At 37.1% G+C, this 21,393-nt stretch overlaps 2 protein-coding genes across 6 annotated transcripts in view; one reads left to right on the forward strand and one right to left on the reverse strand.

The window, feature by feature from the left end:
• The window catches only part of LOC132113838 (PDZ and LIM domain protein 7-like), a 36,609-nt gene extending 31,541 nt beyond the window's left edge, over positions 1-5,068 (forward strand). For both annotated transcript variants that reach the window (XM_059521858.1, XM_059521859.1), the window contains exons 8-11: positions 451-631; positions 1,276-1,396; positions 2,916-3,031; positions 4,336-5,068. In XM_059521858.1, the coding sequence (XP_059377841.1) occupies positions 451-631; positions 1,276-1,396; positions 2,916-3,031; positions 4,336-4,422 (505 nt within the window). In that variant the 3' untranslated portion in view covers positions 4,423-5,068. The remainder of the gene's footprint in view (positions 1-450; positions 632-1,275; positions 1,397-2,915; positions 3,032-4,335) is intronic.
• A 3,994-nt stretch (positions 5,069-9,062) lies between these two features.
• The window catches only part of LOC132113839 (netrin receptor UNC5A-like), a 210,820-nt gene continuing 198,489 nt past the window's right edge, over positions 9,063-21,393 (reverse strand). For all 4 annotated transcript variants that reach the window (XM_059521863.1, XM_059521860.1, XM_059521864.1 and 1 more), the window contains 4 exons: positions 17,814-17,963; positions 12,091-12,255; positions 11,280-11,458; positions 9,063-9,519 (listed from right to left, as the gene is read on the reverse strand). In XM_059521863.1, the coding sequence (XP_059377846.1) occupies positions 9,354-9,519; positions 11,280-11,458; positions 12,091-12,255; positions 17,814-17,963 (660 nt within the window). In that variant the 3' untranslated portion in view covers positions 9,063-9,353. The remainder of the gene's footprint in view (positions 9,520-11,279; positions 11,459-12,090; positions 12,256-17,813; positions 17,964-21,393) is intronic.

Here is a 21,393-nt window from a genome sequence, read left to right on the forward strand (position 1 = left end):
CCGTTCAGATCACCTGTGGGTAAGTACGTTTTTAGCAAATCGTTTCAGAAAAATTTTTGGGTGAACTATTCCTTTGAAATCCCAAAGCTAACCATTGCAGACAGCCCAAAATACCTCCAAATCAATGATGACTATGCACTAAATGTCATTACTTACATTACTTACAAAACATGGGGAGGGAAAAAAGGTTGTATCAAACTTTGTAAGGCAGCAATATTTCTTAAAATACACAGAGCACAGAAATATCGCCACATACTTGGGCTTTCTGCCATGGAGAATCAATATGGAATGGAGTGGGTTTCTGCGTCTGACCTACTATTTCCATTAGAATGGCTTTTGCACACTGAACACTTAAGAGTGCTAAACCCAGCTGCTGATGCCCGAGCTGACCCTTTCACTTCAATATAAAAGCTTTTGTTGTAAGCCTGTGTTTGTGTGTCCGTGTTCTAGGGGACGCTACGTGGTGGCGCTTGGTCGTTCCTGGCACCCAGAGGAGTTCACGTGCTGTCAGTGTAAAAGGGTGTTGGACGAGGGGGGCTTCTTTGAGGAAAAAGGATCCATTTACTGCACCAAGTGCTACGACAACCGTTACTCACCCAACTGTGACAAATGCAAGAAGAAGATAACTGGGGTAACTGCATTTCCTATTGTTCTGCAGGTCTTTAGAATAGGGTTTCACAGTGGTATCTGCACTGAACTAATTAAACTTGAGTGGTGGACTATTTAAATTCATATATTGTTCTAAATCTTCTTATTCACTAATTTAAGCATTATTTGATATATTTTGACAACTTATTATTAAGCATTACCAGGATTTAATCACTACAATGCATTAAATAATGTTCCTGTAGCTCAATTTGTAGAGCATTGCGCTATCAAGCGCAAGGTTGGGGGTTCGATTCCCCGGGAACACATGATAGGTCAAAAATTGATAGCCTGAATGCACTGTAAGTCGCGTCTGCTAAATGCATTAATTTTATTTAATTTAAAATTAAAATTTAAATACAACAAAGAAAACAAATACAAAATACAAGGTAAGGGAATGTTATAATACGTCAGTATGTCAAAATGGCATAAAAAACAAACAAAAGCTGTTGATTCTGATTGTATGAAGCTGGTAAGGAAGAGTAGTTCCAGTGGGTTAAAGTGTGTTTGTGTGTGTGTGTGTGTGTGAGTGTGAGAGTTTAAAAGTGAGAGTGGAGTGGAGTGATTTTCAAAGTGTGAATTCATAGATTGCATGCGCAGCTCCCTCACACCCCTCTGTCCTCTCTGCAGGAAATCATGCATGCCCTGAAGATGACCTACCACGTACAGTGCTTCCTGTGTGCTGCCTGCAAAATGCCCATCAGGAACCAGGCCTTCTACATGGAAGAGGGAGAGCCCTACTGCGAGAGAGGTGAGTGACCGCAGCCCCTCTCGCACGCCCGGCCGCACATCTTATCGACAGCCCCCGCTGAGAGCCGAACGCGGGCTCCTGTGGTGTTTAATCATTCAAATGCTGCCACTTCACTTCAGACATCAAACCTGCTTCATACCAGCCCTGCACATTGATTAGGAGCTTTGCTGAGAACTTTTATGCTTGAGAATCTACTTTAAATACGCCATAAGTAGAAAGTGCTTTGGTGCTCAATGAAACCATTAATACTGTTGATTGTTTGTTTTTTGCCTTTTTTGTTTATTCAAATTAGATTCAAATCACAAGATGGATTCAAACCCGTGTTGACTATATGAGCAGCCCAACTTGAAGTCCTGTTTAAAAACGTGTTTTACACTTACATTATACGAATGATAAGAGATGCAATAATTTAATGGTAATAAGGCATCAGGAATATTGCAAGCCTGCTTTGAACATGCATTTTACTTTGTTTTTTTATTATTTATAGGACCAGTGAGAACTGTGACATTATATTTTGGGGTAGGAGGCGTGGGAAGCATTGGATTCAAACCTGTTTTGCCAACAGGTTTAATTTAATTGTTTATTTTTTTGCCACTTTCATTTAAAGGACCAGTGAGAGTTAAAAAAGGAAATTATTGGGAAGCGGAATGAGAAACATTAGATTCAAACCTGTTTTGCAAAAATGAGCTCCACAGCTCTAAGTACAGTATAAGAGTTTGTGTGCTACCCACCAGGCCAAGCCTCTGACAGCTGTTCTTTTATTTTGGATCTTTTTGACGCTTTTATAGGAACAATTAGTTGGAGTATAGGAAACAGTTGGGAGAAGGGGCTCGGAAACGTTGTGGATCAGAGTCGAACCTACAGTCCTGCATGAGAACCATGGCATAACTCAATTTGAATTCAGTTTTGAAATTTGCCATGTTAAGCTGTGCTTGTTTATTCATTTAGTTTCCCAAGCGGTAGAAAGTTGCTAAATTCAGCCAGCTTCCATGTTTAATTTATATTCAAGTAGTTCAGTTAATCACATTGTCACATTTGTTGGGCTCCTAATCTTACATAAACAGACATTAAGCTATCTGAAGGGAGTGCATGTCTTTGTGTAAACAGGCTTGCATTGCAGTTCTGGTGCTTTACAGCTTTGAAGAGTTTTGGTCTTGTGTCAGCAGCAAATGGGCAGCTGTTTCTGTTAGAAGTAAAGAGCTAGTGTTGATAAAAAAGCTGCAGTCTCAGCACATTAAAAGGATTGTGCTCTAAACTACTTACCTTGCGTGCGGGACGTAAATCCTGCCACTTTTAAGTTTTCCCTAATGGGTAAAACTGGGGCAATCTATGTAAGAATCTGGACCAGTGTCTGTTATACACTGAACACGTGAGGGCTAGAAAATGTAATCTCCTTTCTTTTTCCTTTCAGTAACACATTTCTTTCTTTCTTGTCTCGTTCTCTTTGTTTCTTACCAAGAATTTCCTCCTTCCTTCCTCTTTAACGGGTGCTTTTTGGTTGGTTTGTTTTTCTCTGCAGACTATGAAAAGATGTTTGGTACCAAATGCCATGGCTGTGACTTCAAGATTGATGCAGGAGACCGTTTCCTTGAGGCGCTGGGCTACAGCTGGCATGACACTTGCTTTGTCTGTGCTGTAAGTCATTTTAATGCATTTGGGACCTGTCACGAAACTCCTTCTTAAACTTTCTGCACCACACAACACATCAAGAAATAGTTCCCTATCCCGAGAACCTAGACACTTCCCTTCAAACGTCATACATTAGCCATGTTTGCATGCACTTAATTAATGATCTTTAAGAATATTCTTCTTCCTTATTAAAATTCCAGAAAAACGAAGACATCCATTTTATTGTATGTTATGGAAATGCTGGATATGCTCTTGCCATTTATTATTATTATTAATAATTTAAGCAGTTGATTAATTTTAATTGCCCCTAATAGCGGCAAACAAGAACACAATGAATAAAAAATTGTGTGGTGCTTTCACTCGTCTGTCTACTGATTTAAGATCACCTCTTTAATCTTATTAAATAAAAAAGATTAGATTATGTCTCTAAAAATGTGGTTCTTTAATAGCTTGGCAGTCTGTGTCGGATAGCAATTAATTTCATTTTGACATGCATTGAAATATACTATAAAACATGTTCACATGACATATTAATACAGACATTCCCTGCCATTCAAAGGGTTGATTTGTTAAGATTTTTTAAATGTTTTTCTCTAATGCTCACTAAGGCTGCATGTATTTGATCAAAAATACAGGAAAAACAGTAATATTGTGGAATATAATTACAGTTTTAAATAACTTTTCTATTTTAATTTAATTTTAAATGTAATTTATGAGTTGAGCCATTACTCCAGTTTTCATTGTCACTTGAAAACAGTTGTGCTGCTTCATATTTTTGTGTAAACCATGATACATTTTTTAGGGTTGTTTAATTAATAGAAATTTCAAAAGAACAGCAATGGGCACAGGAAAAGACTTTCAAAATGGAAATTACACTTGAAATATATATTTAAAAAAAAACATTATAAATGTCTCTAGTGTCACTCAATTTAGTGTCCTCGCTGAATAAAAGGATCATTTCATAAAAAAAAAAAGAAAAGAAAAGAAAAAAACACACACGTACAGACCCCAAATGGATTATGAGGTTAATCAGGTTAAAGAACCCCACGTTTATTCATTCAGAGGACATTTTTCTCCAAAACTACCATTAAAAATGGACCAGAAATAACGACTCGTCCTGCACCCCAAACTTTTATCCAATTAAATGCTCTCTAAAATGTTTCTCCCCCTAATGGTATTGGCTTCTAGCAAGCAGAAAATCATGAATCACAGCTGTATAATAGCACTGTTGAACATCTCCTTTGCAGTACCTTCATGATTGAATAAGAGTTTAATTTCTACTGTTTAATCCTCCTTTTTTATTTCCTCAGATCTGTCAAATCAATCTGGAGGGGAAGGCGTTCTTTTCAAAGAAGGACAAGCCATTATGTAAAAGTCACGCTTTCTCTCCGATGTGAGGCTCTGCTGTTCATCAAGGAGGGGCCGGAACAGAGACTGGGGGGTCTATAGCTATGCCAAACAAGACCAAGTTCTTTACTTGAAGCCTGTAACATATGGCTGACTGACAGAGTGATGGATATAGTAGCTCTGTTCTTTTTCAACGGCTGTTATAGCAGCTTCGATCAGCATTTACTAAGTGTGTGTCATTCAGCAAAGCACGGACCTGAATATTTGGTAGCTTGCTTCAGTAAGCCGACAGACTGCCCTTGGTTTTGCTGTTACGATGCCAGTCATTCAACTGGAAACAGCTTGTGAACTGTTATAACCACCAATGCCAGACATCAGAACGGATAACAAGGTATTTGGATGCAGTATTTTAGCTGTCCCTCCTCATCCCACTCCACCTACAGTATTCATGACACCTTGTCAATCCGAAGAAGATAGTACGCTCTTCTTCTGCTCACTTTACTATCACTTTTAGATCTACAGTAATTGGTTCGTTTCAGTGTTTACCAATTTGGCATCTGAGTGAATCTCACAAAACGTATGTTATGTTCACATTTAACCCCATTTTGGATTGCCTAAAGTAAAATTAAGCCATTTGTATGAATATACATTTTTGTGACTTTATTTCCATGACAGTTGAGTGTTTTACAAAATTACAAAAAAAAAAATTTAATTGGCATGAAAATATTGTCCCACTGGGAAAAAAAAAAGCATACTGAAAATTTGTTTTCTTGTTTTAATTTTGTAAAATGTGAAATTCTTTTGTGAGATTTGTTCATCTTGTCTGCACTTGGGTGTGTACTTTTTCAAAATTCTATCAACTCTTGTCACAAATAAGGACAAAGCATTTCACATGTAATGAGTGAAGGAATCTAGTTGTACTCCACTCCATACAATCCATTTTGTAGGCTAAAGCATTGAGCATGTGATCTACTCAGACAGGATCTTAAAGTGGCCCCTCAATCCTCTAGATGCTGTGCAGCCTACTTTTCTGCTCCGCCTGATTTGCTGTGCCAGGGTACTTAAGGTAATGGCAAACCACAGAGGAATAAAATGCCCCTGGCAGCTACGCTGAAATGCATTAACACTGATTGCATGCATTTCATCCTGACCCAACCAATGGTCTCTACATGGCTTAAAATACTAAATATCCCACATTCATCTGTTCTAATCAGATAGGTAGTTCTAATTAAGGAAAGGCCTGTGATACCATAAAAACACTTTGCGTTGCTGCAAATGGATCCGGAAATATAATATGACCAGAGTCACTTGGAGCTTTTGCTCGTATTTGCTTGCTGTTATTTAAAGCTCTGTGGCCATTTTGGTGGTTTCTGCAAGCTGCAAGTGCCAAAGGTGAGGGCATGGAAAGCCTTTTTTTAATCCTGATTATGGATATCACCAATGTATGCATAATATTATGGCTTTTCCAAATATAATGGTTCAGAGACAAACTATTTTTTTTTGATGCTGCCCGGAACATTCCCTTATTGGAAGAAATGCGACACTCCAATATCCTGCTTTTAGAAAGCTATACATATATTTGAACCAACAGCTCAATTTTTGTTCTTTTTATATTGACAACGTGTTACATATCAACTATCAAGTGCCTTTTTTTAATAACATTGCAGCCTTTAACTATTGCGTGTGTCATTCATAGTTTCAAGATAAACTGCTGTATTCTTGTGCATATTATAGAGAGGTTTTCTATGTCAGATGATGTAAATCATTTATAAAGAAATTGTGCTAGAGACATTTAGTCAATAAATCACCTGCAGTCATGTTGTTGTGCTGTTTTACTGAATCATACGAATGGCTGCGAAATGGGGGTTTCTTCATGTATCCGAAAGAATAAATCATGATTATTCCCAAGACTACTGATTGAATCCAAATGTGAAATGTGTTTAATGGAATACAGTGGATGGTGCGAGCACAAATCACTCAACTCTCTTTTAACAATATATAATTTATTTACATCCATTTTAGGTTCAATTACTATACATACCTTTTCTGAAATTTCATAGAGAGATATATATACATAAGGCCAAGTAAATACTTGAAAGCACTTAGAAACGAATTTCCAAAATTCTACCCACAAATCCATATCATTGTCCAAAAAGTACAGAAAACCTTCTGCATAAGAGGGCTTCCTATGACCACAAAATCATTGACGACAATTTACATTGACGGGAAAAATGAAAAATAACTTTACCAAAAAAAAAAGAATAATATCTATAGAAAAGAATTGTACAATTGCATAAGCGCTGTGGCATGTAATAAATACAGCATTTTGACTTGCAGAAAGGCAAGGAACATTGAATTCAGAAATCGAATTGAACATTCACAGGTACACAATTCTACGGTATTCAGTTAAAAAAGAAAGCCAGTGGATAGAAATAGCACACTCACACATTCATTTACACAGAACAGCTATGAATGAGGCTGACAAAACGTAGTCAAAAAGAGAGCGGTGTTTCTTTTAGTGAATATCAGGGCATCTGCTTTATTCAGTGTTACAAGCCGACTTTGTGAGATTAGAATGACAGGCTGTTGGAATGACTTTTATGTCAGTGAAAAAGAACAACATTGATGAGAAATTCATTTTGTTGCGTGCTCAGCAATGTTTAGAAACGCATAACATGTCTGTTTCAACTGAGCTGTTTGTAAACCTGAGTGTTAGGAATTTGACAATTCTGCACCAAAACCTTGTCTAAATACTCTGACAGAGGAATCATTTACTGCTGCATCTGTCTTCTCGTGACGTACTGTTGAGGATTGATTACCCATAAACCAACAGCCTCAGGACGAAACGAAACGATGGTGTACAAACAAAAGGCATGGCGAAAACAGTTTAAACCACAAACACTGCAAGAATGAACTCAGTGCTATATAACCAATGAACAGTAGGCAAACACTTCACAGGTTATACTTTAACAAATGTTACGTCTGTTGTCTAGTTTTTTTTTTTGGCTTACTAAAATATAATTTACAATTATTTTACAAAGTGCTGTATTAAATATTTCAGCTGTTTAACCAGTGAAATGCTCAAAATTAACAAGCTTGCACAAGTCATGAGATCTTGAAAGAAAAATAGATGCATGTTCAATTTAAAAACGTGTTCCTTGTATACCCCCCCCCCAAAAAAAAAGGAATAAAAATAATAATATAAATTAAATCACAATCGGCATAGATATGAAAGAAATGCTCCAGATGGCTCATACACTTTGGTTGCGCAAAAATGCATCATATAAGTACTTATCTACAATACATGATTTTTGTAGACTAAAAACAAAGAAAAGAAAATAGCTGACTGGCTAATTGTTTAACAAAAATTACCAAGTGAAATCTTATGGAAACATACGGCACAAAATGCATGAGAAAAAACTTTGTGCACAATTTGGCCTTTAACTTGAGTTCTCTGTTAGCTGAGTGAAACAGGCCTGTGTATTTCCACTTGCTTCGGAGAGAACATGCCGGACTCCTCCAATCAACTCCAGATGTGGCCATCATTACTGGTCGAGACGAAAGCGGACAATTTGTGATCCACAGTTTCTCACAAATCATCCTTCATTTGGAATGAAATACTCTCACATTCAAACACACAAAGAAAATTAATCGGAAAATCTTCAAACTGTGTAATGCACATTCATGGCGCCAAACGCAGAGATGTGTTGCTGTTCTACAGGGTGTGAGATATGCAGAAACAAACCACACGTGTGATGGAGGAATTTAGAAAAATACATCAGCTGCTGAGTCTCGATTAAGTTTTCTTGGATGGAACATTTGCTTTTTGGGGGCTGATGAAAATATTCTTTTTCCTACAAATAAAAAATTGCCCTGAATCCATATTGGCTTTCAGAGAAACATAGACTCATTAAATATGAAGGAGAATAGCAAAGAAACATATGGTAGTATTGCATTTTCTGTTTATAAAAGAAGAAATCCTTTTCAACGGGGAACTTATTTTTTTCTGAAGAATTCTATGGACTCAGATGAGAATTCTAGTCTTGAAAAAGTTTCATTGACATAAGACGGCCATGGACATCTGACCCCTATTCTCAAAAGTCTGTTGAAAGCAAAAAATAAACTTAATGTTCTGCAAAACTGCTAGGAAAATTTTTGAGGTCCCTGATCACCCATCCTTCAGCAGCTAAACATCCACAGAATCCTGTGCTTATTTGCCGATTATCCACCCAGATCAGAACAAATAGCATTACACTGAGGTGAATTTTGGACTTTATGGCTTCATGAGTTCGAAAACACACATTAAGTGCACAGGGGCAGAGGAACAAGTGATGGCCCTCGTCAAAAACTCTTTACTTCCTTAATGTTTTCGACCTGAATTTTAGCAAATGCTCTAAGATTTAAAATGCTTTGTGAGGTAAGAAACATGTCGACCAAAGGAAATTGTCATCGATATGTTTGTTTGCATATTGCCAAATGGTGCACATTTACAAAATGCATGTCACAAATCTGAATGAGTTTGCAAAATATTCACTTTACCTACATAGCAAACATTTTCCACTCGATATCTTTCAAATCAATTTGTTTTTAGTTTCCAGTCTGATATTAATATATCAATGTGCAAATGTGGTTAGAAAGTACATATTGGTCAGTGACTGAGGGCAGGACCAGAATCATAGAATCTAGGATTTTCTATACACCATTATTTTCAAAACAAATGGATTTTCGTTCCAAGAAAGGGGCATTTGTCTCAGTCACAGTACATCTTAAAGCCCTGCCAGGTTCCTTCTGAGCCTGGTCTTGTTTTGTTTTTCCTTCCTTCTTTTTATTTTATTCCCTATTCACTGGGGAAGTGGCCTCATATAGCTGGGTAAACCCTGTTCTTTGATTTGTTTCTCATCTATGGTGGGGCGGGCAGAGGGTCGCGTCCTTCCTCCACCCCATTACTCAGAGACGGCCGCCGTGCTTCAGTTTTAATGTGTCAGCACTCCCCGTCTGACACCAGGAATATCATGGCCTCCTGCTTGCCAATCTCGGCCATCACAGCGGCAAGCTGATTGAGATTACCACTGTGGAAGTGCTGGGTTTCCCATAAGTCCAGAATCACTGATGTGGGGCTCGCTTTGGATGCAAAGAAACTCATGTGTCTGGAGAGGAGAACAGAGGAAAGGAAATCATCAGTATACTACAGCAGTCAGGATAGACAGAGCAAGTCTTATATAGTATAAAAATTGTATGTTGCAGTTTTAAGTGCTCGTGAACATCATAAAATGCATATTATTTTATTGCAAAACTATATATAAAATAATTATAATTATCAGTGATGCACAGTGTTACATTTAGTTTTCCTTCATATTCCTTTCCTTCATTTGTAGTTTGACATTACACAATAACAAAACATATATCAATATATTGATAAGACTTGAAAAAACTTCTTATTTGTTGCTATAAGTAACATGAACAATGAGCAATATATTTTTAATAACTTTTGTTTATATTCATGTTAGTTTACAGGGCATTAAGATTTTTTGAACTTAAAAATGTATTACGAAACATTTGTATTAACATTAATGAAGACTAAAAAAATCATTTGGAGGTATTGTTCATTGTTAGTTAATGTTAACCATTGTATTTAACTAATGTTTTTACATTAATAAAATTAAACTATACTGTAAAGTGTTAATGATACATTATTTAAACTGTAAAGTAAACCTGTAAGCATGATAGCATTTGTCATACTAAATTTAATATACAAATTAAACCTACCAGTGCTTTGCAAATCACACAAAATATTTAAATTTTGTAATGGATGCCCTGGACAGTTTTAGAGAGATTCGATCAGCTAGCCTTCTGTTTTTCCTTAATAACCAGATATAATAAAAGCTATATTTGAAATGCAATGCATTTGCTTCTCAATGCATGGTTTGTCTCATTGTAAAAAGTAAATCAGTAGAAATTGTATGAAAAGAGTAGAAAGAGTAGAAAATCTATGCATGCAGGTCCAGTGAGAAAGAAACATTAGCTGGACACAGTTGCACCATGGAGGAATATACAACAATATTATCGATTGTAATATAAAAAACAACAACAACAAAACATGCTCAGTTCTTCAGAGCATGTGCTTAACACCCTTTTGTTAACTCCTGATCTAAAGTAGCCCTGCATTTTCATTTGATGAATTATCTACTGTGGGTTTCAGTCCTCTAAAAGGGTAAAACCCAGGTTGCATGTGACCTTTTTCATTGACCAGGCTGAACCTTTTGGATCAAAGCTGATCAATAAGAACAAAGCAACCCCTTTTTGCAGCGTATTAGATGTTGCGAGATGCCTCTCCTGAAGGAAGCTGAAGTGGGTTGTTCGATCTAACAGCCTTTTTCTGTACCTCAAATGCCTGTGGCTTAAAGTGTTGTTTTCTACATGCTCTCTGTTCTCAGTGAGAAAAGGTTTACAGTCGGGGTTGTATTAACTAGTAACGCTGCTTTCAAGTCCTAAAACATTTTCTAAGGACAGTGTCTTGAGTAAAAAAACATTAAGAACATTTCCAACATACTGTGCTTTTTCTTAACTAAGTAAATGAAAATTGATTGGTTTGGGTTAGTGTGCTAATTGAACACACACCACAACACTTCAGAATGTAATTAATTGAAGCAAGTAAACATTATTGGACAAATTAAGTCTGCTCAATATGTTCCATTACCTGGAGGAAGTTCAATTGGACAGTAATTCAATTACTGCCTTGTAATTTCATGTGGAAGTTTGTATTTAATACAGAACCACTCAATCTGCTCTGGGCACTCTGCAAAAAAACTGAGTTTCCAAAACCCTGCAACAAGAATCCCCAGATTCTGTTAAACAGGATCCATTCCCAACCTTAGAGATAATACCTTCTAAATCTGACAGATCCTACCTGTCAAGCTTCAGTCTCTGGGCCAGTAGTCTCCAGTCTGCTCCATTGGGACATGTGGTGTCCAGACTGCTGCAGATCTTCTGTCGGATGAGGTAAGGGATTTGGAATGCGCTCGGACCAGCCAGGGCAGGGGTGCAGTTGTCCATTAACAGGAAATCAGAGTCCAGTGGTCTGATGTCCTGGAGTCAAGAACATTTCAATGTGTTACTCATTCCAATTATACAGAGATCTGAAGATCTATGGTGAAGATCTATGTTTGCATGAGAATAAGTGTGGAAGATAATTTAATAGAATGTGGGTATTAAACTGAACTGAATTCAAAACATTTTGAGAAATGGTTTAAAAAAGCAGGAATAGACTACAGTTCAAACTGTTTATAATTCAAAAATAGTTTGTACTGCATACAGACCACAGTACCAAGTCTATTAAATGTCTTTAAATGTTCTACATTTTAAAAATAATAATAATAATAATATTATATATATATATATATATATATATATATATATATAATTATAATTTTTTTTTTTTTTGAGAGTTTAAAAAAAAAAAAAAGTAAAAAAAAAAGAAAAATTTTTACTTTAAAATTCTATTTTCAATTATGTACTAAATCCAAATCAGGGTTTTGGAGAATGCCCAAAAAGAATCTACGATGTGCACACAATAAGACGTCAATCCATTTAAATAACAAATCCAATACCAATTATTAGTGTAAATCCAATTCGAAGTCACAATACATCTGGTAAAGCAGATCTAATACTACAATCTCTACTGTTTACTGGTATATCATACTGCAGGTGGTCTTAGTTACCTTTGAGATGTTGAAGTCCAGGGTGAAGCTTTGTCCCTCTCCTTCTACCTGCCACACACACAGCGTGCAGGTGAGATCACAGGTGCTCAGGCTCTGTCTCTCCAGTGTGAAGGTGCAGTGCAGGGTCTGCTGAGAGCCGCTCCAGATATGATAGAATGGGATCTCCTAAAGGACCAAAGACATTTCACACTGAATTGTTGCTGTTCATACCAAATCAGTTCTGAAATCTAGTCTCAGCCTTGTCGGTACTGATTGATTCTAAAACATAAGTCATATAAATCAGCAATAAGAGTCTAACAGTAACAGTATAACATGAATTAGCTTAAACTGTGTCATTTTTAGGCTGTAACAGAGCTTACTAGAGTACATTACACTTTAACACTATACATAATATATTTCCCATCATCAGAGGTGGAAAGTAACGAATTACATTTACTCGCGTTACTGTAATTGAGTAGCTTTTTTGTGAACTAATACTTTTTAAAGTAATTTTTTTAATCTGTAATTTTACTTTTACTTAAGTATATTTTGTTAAAGTATTGTACTTCGCTACATTTGAAAACAAATTAATTAATGAGTAAAAAAAAATAAAAAAAATCGCTCCCTGGAAACTACGCAGTAAATAATGGGCAGGAGGGCAAACTGGCGCTAAAATCACAAGAAAGATGCAGACGGTCAAAACAGGCGTTAGTGGTGCAGACACCGCTGAAAAAGAAACCCCGTCATATTCTGAAGTTGAACTCGAAGGAAATGAAGTGAACCCCTGGCCATATGTATGTTCTATTATGCAGTGTAAGCTGTACTTGCCTAGGAAGACCAAACTAGCAGCTTATAAAATCTCGACAAGACATCAACCCTTCGCAAGAATGTAGAGGTGAGCTAAATAATTGCATCGATGCATTGGTGGTTAAAATGAAGCTTTGACATTTTAGCAAGAGGTTTTGCACAAATTAGCCAAAAAGACAGTGGTGAGGAGTGTGCTATATATATCGTCTGCGATAATATCATATTTTTTGTTTTAATGATGTGCACGCGCATTTATAGTGCGTTCTTTCACTGTGTGATTCAGTCTCCTAAAGTGCATTTAGAATGATCACAAAATTGAAGATATAGGGGCAGAAAATTCACATATTTATATAATTTCATATATTAAATCAAAATCACACAAAGAAGGCCGTCTTTTCCTCCAAAAATCATCATGAATATATACATACATATATATATAACAGTTCAGTAAACAAGTTAATTAAGAGACTTGTGTTCAGACACCATATTGCCTTTTTTAGCTCTATTTCTACAACAGAAAATAATTCCAAACACAGCCACCAAAGCACAGGTTTGCGTCTCTGAGCAACGTGACAGTGTTTCGTTCCTGAATGAATCAACCGTTTAAATGATTCGGTTCAATCGCAATGACTCACTTATTAACAGTGACTTGCTGACACATACTGGCCATTTTAATTTCACATTTAAAGTATCTTTTGATTTTTTTTTAATAATTAATTTCTTATCATTTCAAATGAGTATTCAACATTTTATGTCTTGTATATCAAAACATTATTCATGCATTTGTAACTGCAGTTTAAATGCATTATTGTCCTGCACTAAACAGTGTAATACATCTAAATGCCACTTCCAATGAATCTTCTGCATTTCCTCTGCATTAAAAGATGAGTTTGTTGATACTGATTTGCCTGGTAACAGCCCAAATGTTTTATTATTCTAAATAACTGATTCCTTTAATTAAAAACAACTAGTTTGAGATAGATAGACCTATAATAGACCTATCCCAGGGGTGTCAAACTCAGTTCCTGGAGGGTCGTAGCCCTGCAGAGTTTAGTTCTAACCCTGCTCCAGCACACATATCATGTAGTTTTCAAATAAACCTAAATGATTAGATTAGCTGGATCAGGTGTGTTTAATTAGGGTTAAATCTAAACTGTGCAGGACTGTGGCCCTCCAGGAACTGAGTTTGACACCCTTGGCCTGTCCCATTTTTGACTCCCTCCCACTGTTAAAATGTAACTAAGTAATTTTTACTCTGAGTAAATTTTAAATGAGCTACTTTTTACTTTTACTTGAGTAGATTTTTAGACTGGTACTTTTACTTGTACTTAAGTAAAATTTCATTTATGTAATGGTACTTTTACTTGAGTAGAATATTTTTGTACTCTTTCCACCTCTGCCCATCATTTATTTTCCTTCACAATCAACAGACACAATGCTAAATCTACAGATATAGAGTTAAGGAAATAGCTTAATCTACATTTCAGTGCCACAGGAGGATGCAGTTAAACTTTTGCAACACAAGAATTACGCAAAAGTTTCCTAATTTTAGCAACTTTGGGAAACTTTGCACCTGACATAAATAAACTTGAGAGAACAATTCTGTCTCTTAGTAGATACTACACAGCTTCCTTTTCATAAAAAATGATCTACTTACAAACAATAAATCCAGCTAAATTTGATGGCCAGTAAGAGACACAGACAAAGAAAAAAGTCCAACACCTGATGATTTATGATGCTGCGGCTGCCGGTGCGAGTCTATGAAAGCTCTGCTCAATCTATTGTTGCCCACGAAATAGTTTCTTTGTCTCTGACAACAGTAGGACATCCTTAAAAGCTAATTGTTCATAACCAGGGATTTGGATTTAATTTATGAATGAGCACAATTCAGAAGATAGAGCAGATATGCATCCATATCCACAGTCAAATTAAATAAGAACAAGTATTAAAACAATACATTTAGTCCATCAAATACAACACGTTCAGTGTGACAGTCTGATTAGACTAATTATTTAGCTTTATAACATGTCTTCTCTCATATTATCTAATTAATTGTGAAGAGCGACACAAAAAACAAAGAGCACATTATTTAAGACCACACATCAATCATGGGCCAATCAAACAGCAACTCAATAAAAGGCAGCATTATTAGTGAATATGCAGTACCTCAATTTACTCCAATGGGGGAGCTGTTACACAGACTGAAAAGTCTGCAGGAAAACCAAGCCAAGCAACATACTTATCTTAAAAATAGGGGACGTTCAGGTGAGAAAATGTTTCCTCTATGCACATTTGTGAGGTAACACTGTAAGCTGGCATCTCCAAATCCTCTGAGGACCTTTTTTATGCCAAGAATCCTCCAGAATCCAGAGACGTTCCTCTGAGGCCCAGCATACATGATCCAGGAAAGGAAATAGGAGAAAAATCAGGTGCTGCGGCCTTGAGCATTTACATATCGGTCTATATTTAATCTCCTCCAGTGGGAAAGAGTTCTGAGATAGGCAGAGCGGGTGAGGAAGACATGAGAAAACTGCAGCGCTCTCAATCCTTCTTTACCCAAGAAGCCGTTAACTCGTAGCCAAGGCCGTGCATGTTATTAGCAGACGTTCTAGGGTCCCTGCTCACCAATTCACTCTATAATGGGATTCTTTAGCATCCCTGCATGTTCAGAAATACTCTAATGAGGCGAAACCAAAGAAATTTCCAATTACAGAAATCTGGAGGACATACCAGATCACACAACCTGTTATAAAAAGCTCAGAGCAGCCACAGAGCACAGAACTTCAAATTCGCCCCAAGAAAAATCAACTTGGCTAGCTAACTCTAACTCATTCAATTACGCTTCGAAAATACTTTGACAACAAAGATCAAAGAGACAAACATAACATTAGCAGTAGATGTTACAGAAGCAAAGAATGTCAAACAGATGGAAACGGAGGGAAAACTTTTTGCAGCTACTTTACTCATGAATTCTTGTCACAATGGCAGAACAGTTTGGGCGGTTACTAAGGTGTCACAATGTGGTTGCTAAATTGTTCTGCATGGATGTTAGCAGTTAGTCATGTGGATGCTAGGACTTTAAACGATTGCTTCTCAAAATATGAATGCAATTTATTTGCCTACATTCTTATAAAAAAAAAGAAGCAGCTGTCATTGGGTACTCTTTCAAAAGGTACTATAATTTACCATCCAGAGAAGACGTAGCACTGTATGTGATGTTAACCCTGCATTGCAGTGCAAAACATGTATAGTATGAAAAGATGCGGTGTTAGAATGTCATGACTAGATGCTTAGCAACAGACAGCCAATCGCATTTAGACAGTCACAGAAATGCTGCGCATTGTATAAACAGTCATGAGGCAAAAATCATCTAATGGTGACAAACACTTAAAGGGTCATGAAACCCCAGACTACTTATTCTAAGATTTTAGCAGAGGTGTTTGTGTTGCACATCATAGAAGACAATGTAAGCATCCGCTAATTTTAACTGTTGGAGAAAATTGGTTAATTTTAAGCTTTTTTGCTCTATTTTCACCTTCCTGATTTAGAATCTACATTGTGTTGACGTCATGATTTTTGACGTGGCAATGGACTATAGTACATTGATGACGCGTCGGTGTCTATTCAATTATTCATGAGATTGCGTGTTCTTATCCTATGAGAAGACACTTCGCTTAATTATTCACAACAGCATGTGTTGATTTGCTATGAAAGACTCATCAGACAGTAAAATGACATCGCACACATTAACAGAAAAACATTCATGGATTGCAGAGAAGTGTTTGTTTTTTCTTTGTAATAAGAGTTCGGCACAAACGCGATTCATTCACTTGGTGAGTGTAACCATTTTTATAGCTCTGTGACACAACCTGTCAGAAGGCTTATATAAATGCCACAGAATAATATATAGGTCTCATTTGTGAATCGCTTTGAATAAAAGCGTCTGCTAAATGACTGAATGTAAGTGTAATATGTTTTTGATGCATAGTGGAAATGGCTGTGCATTTATTTGTGCTTTTAGCTCGATGGGAGCGAAATGAAACTTTCTGAACGCAAAGCTTTGTGTGCTGTCTGTTTCCCCTCTTCCCCCTCCCCCGGTCCGCTGCACACCACGCCCATTTTTTTTAGCATTTTTTAAAACCGTGGTGAGAACTAACCTGTGCTGAAATGGGGGGTTTCATGACCCTTTAACAAGAGAAAAAATGTTTAACCCTGGGTAAATTATGAGAAATGTGTAACATTAAACAAGATAACCCTGGAATCAGCCTTCCCTGCGTTTAGAATGACCCAAGGTTAAAGATATGGCTGGTGATTTTTTTTTTTCAGAAAAAAATTTGTTCTACTGATTGAAAAGCCTGATTTCAATCAATAATACTGCTATCAATATATATTTGTGGAAGGCTCAGGACCATAAAATGTCTGTCCAATCATTGCATTCAAGAATGTTTGGGTTTCAATTGATATGATGACCTTGAGTTCGCTAAATCATTCGCTAAACTTCAAGTTAAAAGTATTGTATGATGGACCTTTTTATTAAAACTAGAAGCCTAATTGTCTACTTTTACTTGTTTATACATGCCTTCACTTTTATAGACTCGCAAGAGCTGTGTTTGTGATGTTTGGGTTAGGAGAGGTATGATGTGCAAAAGGGATGTTTGGCTGAAAATGTGGTTTATTTTTGAAGTTCTCCCAGGCGACACTAGTAGCACAGAAACTGCCTACTCCACATTTAGCTAATTCAAGCCCTTTTAGGTACTAAATATGTAAGTTTTGCAACTGTGCAGGCTTCCAGGGATTTAACATTTGAGGTTATGGGTTAAAAAAAAAAAACACATACTCCATGTATATGAGTGATAGCAATAGAGCCGCTCACTGTAGCAAACACATTAAATTCAAGCAGTGCTGCAAGAAAGAGAAGGTGTTTTATAGAAACCCACCTGATAGCCGGTGAGTAGTTTGCTCCTCCAGAGTGCCTGGGGCATGTCGTGAATCGAGAGGCGCAGGTTATGGTAGCTGTCTTTGAAGAGCAGGACGTGAGGCTCGTCAATCAGTCGACCTCCCAGCTGTCTTTCCATCTGCATCACCTCCTATGGAGCAACATGGCACAGCAAAGTCAGTCAGGCCTCGGCCCTCATAACCCGGTCCTGTTCCCTATACGCTCCTTTAATGTCATGCCAAGGTCATGGCAACTCTGGCGAATGCACTCCAAATCCAAGAGTTCTGTGGTAATGAAGGTTCGAGCTGAGCTATTTGTCAAGTGCTCATTGTTTTTGCATCAAGGATCCGCTTAATTGAATTTCTGCGGCTGTGCCAGGAGAAATTAGTACTCGCACGTCTAATGTTTTCGTCTCAGTAGGTTTGGTATGGCAAGGCCATTTGTTGCCATCAGAACGGCCATCTGGAATTAGGTAATAATATCCACGCACATCCTGGCTGATCTATCAATTCTTTTTCAGGGCACATCTCTCAAGCTAAAAGAGTGCACAGAGCAGAGGTCTCTGAAAGCCGAAAGACTCCCATCAAAGATCTCGGCTTGCACAGAGGAACTACAGCTCAAACAACATGATGAATTGGACGCCAAGGTTAGAGGACTGGCAGACCTTTCCAATCAGGAAGGCAATCTTTCATAACATTCAAACTTGCTAACAAAACAACAGCACAAATGTAAGAACTAAATAAAAACGAAACAGGTGAAGCGTACTTGAGAAGCATGCTGCGGTGTGTTTAAAACAAAACTGCTTTAACGAACAGACAACAAATGGAGGAGCGACAAGGGGGATGAGGTTATTACCATATGTTTGATTCTTTTCTGTATGAATGTGGATGCACATGAATTGTGTTTGAGAGCGCCTCTAATTAAGATGGAGAATCTCAATGATTTTTATCTGCACATGGACGATTCAATTTTCTGCACTCTTTACCAAGTATTACCAGGCCCAGTTTCATTTAAAACAGTACAGAACCTGTTAATTATTCATTTGCAATACCTGCTGTACAAGTACTGTATTATCTGCTTTACAGTTTCAAAAGCAAGTGAGCTTCCCACCGTCTTTTTCTTTTCTTACAGGGAGACAATTTTTAACTTAAGTGAATTATGTCTGCCTAAGAATTAGGCCAATCTTAATATAACAAACTAAGCTAAAACTAAAAATTCTAAACATGAGCTTTGTCTCTGGCATAAAACACCTTTTTATCTTTTTAAAGACCGCAAGTGGTTTCATGGGAGATAATGAAAGCAGTTTAAAAAATGTTTACTACCAGAGTCGGAAAGTCAAGCTACAGTCTTTCTCCAGTAGCACAGCAAAGATAGAGATGTTGATGTCTTTCATGGTTCTTCAGCCCAGCCATTGAGGTGTATTTTAAGAGAACTGAATAGGTTAGAGGTCAAGGTTTATCTCATGCCATTATGTTCTATGTCAGTCAGTGGCTAACCACACTCCAATCTGAAGAAGAATAGAATCTCTCCTTTATGACAAAAGACACTTTATTTAGGCTACAACCATCTGATTTTATGTTCTTCTCTTAAATACAATCACTCTATGGAAAGAAATTAGCATTGCAAATTGCTCCTTATGGACTTCGATCCTGATTCTGACCTATCTAGCTGCCTAGTAATAGGAGACACAAGAGCATGCCAATTATCCCATTATAAACATCTAAGAGCATGCATACCAATGTAGACACAGACCAGCCTGTCCGCCCTACGTATATTAACAAGGCCAGCTCGTAATGATGAACAGAAACATGTCAGTCTTGGCCCGCCGCTGCTGCATCTCAGCCAAGAGCTGAGCTTGCCATTTGTGTGTTTGCTTTCAACATATGTCTCAGGCTGAGTATTGGCCCTGTTTACACCCCATTGTTTTGTTAATAAATTACCACAGAATTTCATTAAAACAATCTGAACATGACTTCTTTCAATGACAAGCAACTTAACTACATGCAAAAAACTATACCTTTGAAACAATATACCATACAATACACAATATAGATATTTGTACACATTTGTACACAAAAAGGTGGTACCAATTAAATAAATAAATTTTGAAGCATTTCACACCAAAGAAAATATTAATCAAAGTAGAAATTAATCTGCAGTACAGTATTTTTGAGCCAAATGGATTTTGTATGCAACTATCTCACCAAAAATGTAATGCTAATAACAATAATAAACAAATCTACACAGCAAGATACACCTATGGTCAAAGATGTATACTAATCTTATATGATTTTGATTTGAACTCCCACTGCACAAAAATAATTATAATTGTTATTTTTTTTTATTATTTGGTAATGTCTTTCTTGCCTAGGGCATCAAGAAAGCCAGAACTGCCACTTGTCCCTCTTCAAAAAAGAAGTGCATGACACCCTTGACAAGAACTGTAGTAACTAACCCATTTTGGCAGAAACTGGTCACCACAGTATTTTTTGTAAGGAGTATTTTAACGTAAATATAAGGGGGAGAAAATGTGAATTTCTCATGGATGAAGACAAGATGGAGAAAAAAAATGAATGGAGAAAAGAAAGAGGCAGCAGTTAACACTGGTGTCTTCAGGTCAGAAGAGTGGTAAGAGATAAGAAGTTTATAAGAAGCATGGTCACAGTCCTCCGAAGCCCACAAACCCTTCATCCTCACAGGACTGGACAGCTCCTGTCGTGTGCTGAGCCCGGGCTCTGACGGACTACTGTTGCACTCCATTTGGGAATACTAGAGACTCTTCTATAGTTTATCTCCCCTCGCTGTCTTTGACAGAAGGAGGTTAGATGCTCTGCTGCAACTCGCAAGCTACAAACGCTCCTCAAACACACAGACGCAAAACATTTAAAAGCCATTTAGGCAAAAGGGCAATGTGTTTACAAAGTTCACAGTGACCCGAACTTCAATTGAGATAAAACACTTAATATCAAGCCTCAGAAGATTGAACCACAGCAGTCAAAATTTTGTTCTGTTGCATTTTGCTATGTGGTTGTTAGGGTGTTGCCAACCTTGTTGTAAGGGAGTTCTGGGTGATGGCTACGCTCCTTAGCTATTTGTTTTATTGTTGCTAGGATCATTTTAGTAGTTGCCAGGGCGTTCAAAGCTTGTTGTTATATGGCTGCTAGGGTGTTGTTAGTTGCTATGGAATTCTGGGCAAGTTGAGGGAATTCAGGAGACAAACTTCTTGTTATATGGCTGCTAGGGTGACTTTTCAATGTTCTTCTTGAAGTTGTTGATAGAGTGTTGCCAAGTATGTTTTTGTATGGTAACAACAGTGATTTGTGTGGTTCCTAGGGTGTTCTGGGTAGTTGCTTGGGCATTGCTATATTGATTTTGGGCTGATTTGTGATGTCTAGTGTGTTCTGTTCTGAATAGTTGTTAGGATACAATCAAGCTCATTGCTATATACAGTAGCTGTTAGACTTAATTGTGTAGTTGTTACAGCTACACAGGTGCTAGGTAATTCTGAGTAGTTGAAAATATAAGTTTGTATATACCCTTACCAAAAAGTAGTATACTTTATTATAAGTAAATTTCAAGTA

The sequence above is a fragment of the Carassius carassius genome, chromosome 33, assembly GCF_963082965.1.
Source record: "Carassius carassius chromosome 33, fCarCar2.1, whole genome shotgun sequence".
Taxonomy (NCBI): Eukaryota; Metazoa; Chordata; class Actinopteri; order Cypriniformes; family Cyprinidae; genus Carassius; species Carassius carassius.